The sequence below is a fragment of the Chelon labrosus genome, assembly GCF_963514085.1.
Source record: "Chelon labrosus genome assembly, chromosome: 1".
NCBI lineage: Eukaryota > Metazoa > Chordata > Actinopteri > Mugiliformes > Mugilidae > Chelon > Chelon labrosus.
In genome coordinates this window covers 38,860,552-38,866,202 of record NC_140337.1, presented here as the reverse complement: position 1 = coordinate 38,866,202, position 5,651 = coordinate 38,860,552, and the positions used below count along the sequence as shown (strand labels likewise).

At 50.0% G+C, this 5,651-nt stretch overlaps 1 protein-coding gene across 1 annotated transcript; it reads left to right on the top strand.

Annotated features, from left to right (window-relative positions):
* Positions 1 to 952: 952 nt before the first annotated feature.
* LOC311497630 (uncharacterized protein) lies at positions 953 to 5,437 on the top strand (the record flags this gene model as incomplete). The annotated part of the gene is made up of 3 exons (XM_084557963.1): positions 953 to 1,069; positions 1,751 to 2,803; positions 5,390 to 5,437. The coding sequence occupies 3 exons, from the start codon at positions 953 to 955 to the stop codon at positions 5,435 to 5,437; spliced, it is 1,218 nt and encodes a 405-aa protein (XP_084414089.1).
* Positions 5,438 to 5,651: the final 214 nt, after the last annotated feature.

The window sequence follows — 5,651 nt, the reverse complement described above, 5'->3', positions numbered from 1 at the left end:
GCTCTGCAAATCTTTGGGTTGCTGGTTGGGTCAGTTCAAAGGAACAAAAATAAAAAAGGAGGAGGGAACTTAGCAGGGATATTTCAGACATCACCTCAGATCTGGTTTCATACAGGAAGGTTCTTTGGTCGTCGTCCGTTGGTACTTATTCAGTCAGAAGAAGCTGTTTGGGTTAGAGCAGTGGTTCCCAAACTTTCTCTGCAGGGCCCCCCTTTGGTACATAAGAAAATCTTCACGCCCCCCCCCCCCCAAAAAAAAAAAAAAAACAGGACACACATACAAATATTTTGTTCTCAGACTCCGTTGTAGTTTATTTCACACAGTGTAATTTATACAAACCTCAACCTTTTTGGAACAAATAAAAGTAAACTTTACTGTGTAACTATGTTCAGTGTAACAGGTTTGTGTCCATCTCATCGCTAGCAGTGTCCTTTACTGATTCATTCATTCCATCTAGAGGGTGACACGGGAATCAGTTGTCGCTCCCGTCCCATCCCGAGCCCACAAAAATACTCCCGTCATATCCCGATCACGTGACTGCCCCCCCAAAAAATCCTGTCCCGCAAAATCCCGAGAGAAAGACTCCCAAATCCCGTCCCGCCCCCTATGTTGTTGTTTAAAGCTGGGCCCACTCACCGCATCGGAGCGTCATTTTTTAATTTAATCTCCGGTCCCGCCCCGCTCCCGCTGATTATTTGCTCTATCCCGTCCCTGTCACGTTACCAACAGTGAAATTGACTCCTGTTCCTCTGGAATCCCACGGGAATACCGTGTCCCGAAAAATTGTCACCCTCTAATTCCGTCCCTGCCCTGCGCCCCCCTGCAATGGTTCCCCCACTTTGGGAACCACTGGGTTAGAGTAAAGATTGAACAAAAACGTTTTTTTTTTTCTTTCAGAGTTAAATCTGCCGACGGACTCGACTGCCTGGAAACTGTGTTTGTATGTGAGGTCATGTCGGGCATGACGAGCGGCGTGTGCGTGGAGAGTGACCTCTCCTCGATGCTCCAGCGAAGCTCCACCCCCTCACACCATCACCCAAATCACCACGGTTACACCGGACAGGGACAGGTGAGTCGTTCTTCAGCATTCATCGTTTGGCGCTCAGTGACGGCAGTCCAGCGCAGGCCCCCTGTAATGGACCAGGGGGCTGGGTAGGAAGAGAAAAGGGGCAGGTGGAGACTGATAACACAGTTAAAAGGGCATAAACGCTACGTTGTGATTGATAGGAAACATCTAGAATCTCTCAGGCAGTGGGAGCAGATTTTAATGTCCGGTAATACTCATCCGTTCGGTCCATGTTGACAGTGAAAGTGATGAGCGTCCATGTCTTTTAACCAGACAGTTTGTCTCAAGTGGATGTTCCAGCCTCTGGTTGCCAAGGTAACTGTCTTGTATAAACAAGCCGAACATAAAAATATGGCTAATGTATGCAATGAGCCACCTCTTCTGATCACCTGATGCTCCTAGCCGCTGTTATCATGGAGGATCTGGTGGTAGGAACCAAAATAGTGGACACTGATTCCTTCAGGTAAACATTTGGGGATCTCTGTGTTTGGGTCATATGTCAATCAACTGGATCAGTCCGCCCCCATTGGTCGAGGTTAGTTCAAAGCCCACTACATGTCTCCATTGATATTGTCTGGTTAACACGTCACTGATCGTCTCTTCCTTTGGCTCCACCCACTCAGACCAGTATGAAATTATTATCGACATGGCATTGGTGAATGTTAAGGTCGACATTTGTTGCAGGTGTCGAGTTTGGCTCCAATGCTGGACTACACCACAGAGATGGACCGTTACCGCTCATCCATCGCCAGCTTCTACAAGACCAACGTCAACATGAATGTGACCAGCTTCCCTCAGTCAGCCAAGCTGGCGGCCCGTTTGGCTGCTGCTGCTCCTATCTTCCCACCGACTTCCGCCAGGCTGGGCGCCATGGCGTCGGGGCCCTGGGGTTGTCATGACAACATGAACATGAACATGAACGTGAACATGAACCACCCAGCGGCCATGTTCTGGGGTCGACCCAAACCTGTGGCTGCTGCGCCGATGCATCACCACCACCACCACCCCTCGGCAACGCCGGGTCACATGACCCCCTCACACCCCCACAGTACCAGCATGCACCAGGGTGGTGGGGCGTCAGGAGGGGGAGGACTTGGGGGGAGCAGTGAGGGGGGAGGAGCTGAGAAACACGGACACACGGCCTCACTTCCTGTTACACAGGCAACGGCACACCATCACCCCATGGCGCCTAGCAACGGGAATTTCCTGGCGGGTTACGGTGGCGGGGCGGACTGTGGGGCCATGAACAAGCAGGGACACACCCACACGGACATAATGGGCCTATCAGATGGAGGCAACTGCAATGGAGGAGGGGTGATGGGTAGCAGCTTCCTGGGGGGGCTGGGATTACCCCACGGGGTTATTGTCATGGCGATGGGGTCGGCAGGCGGTGGGATCTCCGAGGCCAGCAGCGCCTTTCAGATGACAGGCGGCCAGCGGGCGCTAACAGACTGTCAGCAGCACGCCAACTCCTCGCCCCGCCCCACCTCTTCCTCGCCATCGTCGTCAGGGGTGACAGCGGGGAGCATTTCTCTCTCTTCGTCATCTTCTTCGTCGTCTGGGACGGCGGCCAAGCGGAAGAGGAAGCGGTGCGGCGTGTGCGGGCCGTGCCGGCGCCTCATCAACTGTGGAGTCTGCTCATCCTGTCGCAACAGAAAAACCGGTCACCAGATCTGCAAGTTCAGGAAGTGTGAGGAGCTGAAGAAGAAACCGGGGGGAGGAGGGGGAGGGCTGGAGGTGAGGGACACACACACAAGGACACACACACATTTTCAAACTGAGTTAGTGTGTAAAAAAATAAAAACTTCTACATGTAGAGTAATCACGCTCCAAGACAAGATGTGCAAGTTACCCGGCACGTTGGAGAGATGGGTGTGGCCTGTGGGGCTCTTACTGTAGCCTGGGCTCTCTCTTCTTGGTCGGCCATAGTGCTTGTGAAGCCCAGGTACAGATATGCCTGGTTAAACTTTACCTTTTATTGTGCAGTTGTTGTGGTGGCTAGCGTCTCCTGTTACATCTCTAACAGACCTGCCATCTATTTAATACCAGTCACAAATCTTTCTATTGTGGTTCGTGGCTTCTTTTCTATCTTTTGTCTTATCTGTCGGTCTGTAACAGGAGCATGTCACGTCAGTTCCGCTTGCTTTCTTTTTATTTTATTTTATGTTACTTCTGATAGGAGTCTTAGTCTATGCAGATGCTAGCGCCGTAGCCTGATGCACACCTCCCCGGAAACGTAACTACGCGTCATGCCAAAGCAGACCACAGGAACTGTGATTGGTCCTCTTGGTAGCAGCGTGTCTCCTCTTTAGTATGTCCGGCTGCTTCTCCATCTCCACAATCTTCTAACTGATTGTTTTGAATCAATAAAGATGGAACACATCGAGGAAAAGTTAACTGGGGAGGTTCAGCGATACCAACGTTTGTACGTCTCGTCTTTGGCGAAAACTTTGGTGAAAGTATCAGTCACCATCGTTGAACATGAAGCAGGAAGTAGAAAGAAAAAGACACAGCGCCCGCTAGTGTTGTTAGCGTTGTTACAGAGCAAGCCAGACTGACAAGGGCACAGGTATAAATGGCTCGCACCGGCGTAGGCTATGCGCGTAGGTTACGCCACGTAGTCCCACAGTACCTTAAATGAGCCTTTATGTGCAACCATACGATACAGTGCCATATATGTACAATGTGTTTGCAATTGACAGTTGGTGATGACCCCCCCCCCCCCCCCCCCCCCGTCCCCCACCCACCCCCTCCCCTACCTCACAAAGGTAGTGAATGTGTGCCTCAGTTAGTCTCTAATTGGACCAGTGGAGGCTGAAGGTGACAGCAGGGCGTTAGCAGCTGGTTTCACAGCGTTGCCTCATCCCTCTTTGATGTCAGCCTGTCACTACTCTGCAAAGAACTATGGGTAGTTTGTTTCTGCAGGACTTAATTTTATCAACTATTAATGACTCCTTAAGAAAAACTCACAAGTCTCATGTCTGATTATAATCTAAATAAAAACTCAATAAAAACAGCCAGGGAGGAATACATTTATTTTCTGGTACTTGCAGAGCAATGATTCGGCCACAGGTCAATATAGTGTTACAAGTAATTATCATCTTAGTGAACCAGAGCACGAGAAGAGAAACAGGAAGTTTAATAGTAAATAGTACAAATCATAAAGTTCAAATTCACAAACATTTCCACAACATGATGGTCTAGAATGAATGAAGGGAAGCTGGCTCTGTGTTATGCTTTGTAGCTCTTCCTAGCTTCACAGCTAACAGTAGCTCTTCCTAGCCTCCCAGCTAACAATAGCTCTTCCTAGCCACTCAGCTAACAGTAGCTCTTCCTAGCCTCCCAGTAGCTCTTCTTAGCCTCCCAGCTAACAGTAGGTCTTCCTAGCCACTCAGCTAACAGTAGCTCTTCCTAGCCTCCCAGCTAACAGTAGCTCTTCCTAGCCTCCCAGCTAACAGTAGCTCTTCCCAGCCTCCCAGCTAACAGTAGATCCTCCTAGCCTCCCAGCTAACAATAGGTCTTCCTAGCCTCCCAGTAGCTCTTCTTAGTCTCCCAGCTAACAGTAGGTCTTCCTAGCCACTCAGCTAACAGTAGCTCTTCCTAGCCTCCCAGCTAACAGTAGCTCTTCCTAGCCTCCCAGTAGCTCTTCTTAGCCTCCCAGCTAACAGTAGGTCTTCCTAGCCACTCAGCTAACAGTAGCTCTTCCTAGCCTCCCAGCTAACAGTAGCTCTTCCTAGCCTCCCAGCTAACAGTAGATCCTCCTAGCCTCCCAGCTAACAGTAGCTCTTCCTAGCCTCCCAGTAGCTCTTCCTAGCTTCACAGCTAACAGTAGCTCTTCCTAGCCTCCCAGTAGCGCTTCTTAGCCTCCTAGCCAACAGTAGGTCCCCCTAGCCTCCCAGCTAACAGTAGGTCCTCCTAGCCTCCCAGCTAACAGTAGGTCTTCCTAGCCTCCTAGCTAACAGTAGCTCTTCCTAGCCTCCCAGCTAACAGTAGATCATCCTAGCCTCTCAGCTAACAGTAGCTCTTCCTAGCCTCCCAGCTAACAGTAGCTCTTCCTAGCCTCCCAGCTAACAGTAGGTCCTCCTAGTCTCCCAGCTAGGAGGCTAGCCTCTCAGCTAACAGTAGCTCTCTAGCTTCTTTGCCCGTGAAATGAGTTTGCTTTGATTCTGCTGCCACAGAAATACCCCAAAACCAGCGTTAGTCAAAATCAAATCCAGATTGACAGTTAACTGTTTGGAGGTGTCAGACTCAGACATGTCATGGTGAAAGATCTCACTTCTTTTTCTGTCTTTTTTTTCCTTTTCTTTTTTTTTTTTTTTTTAGCGACCACCCTCTGTCCCGACCGGCGAGGCGTTTCGTTGGTTTTTCTAGCCTTCCCTTCGCCAACAGAGACACCGTCACATCCAGACTACAAGTCAGCATGAATGAACGCTTGGACAAAATCTGGATCCGAACCAGATTCCAGTTTTACACCGTGTGGGCAAAGTTTTCAATCCCACCTCAGCTGGAAGAGGAAGAGGAGGCAGTTTGGTCACAGTTTGTTGTGTTGATGCATGTTTCACAGGCAAATTCATAGCCCAGTTTT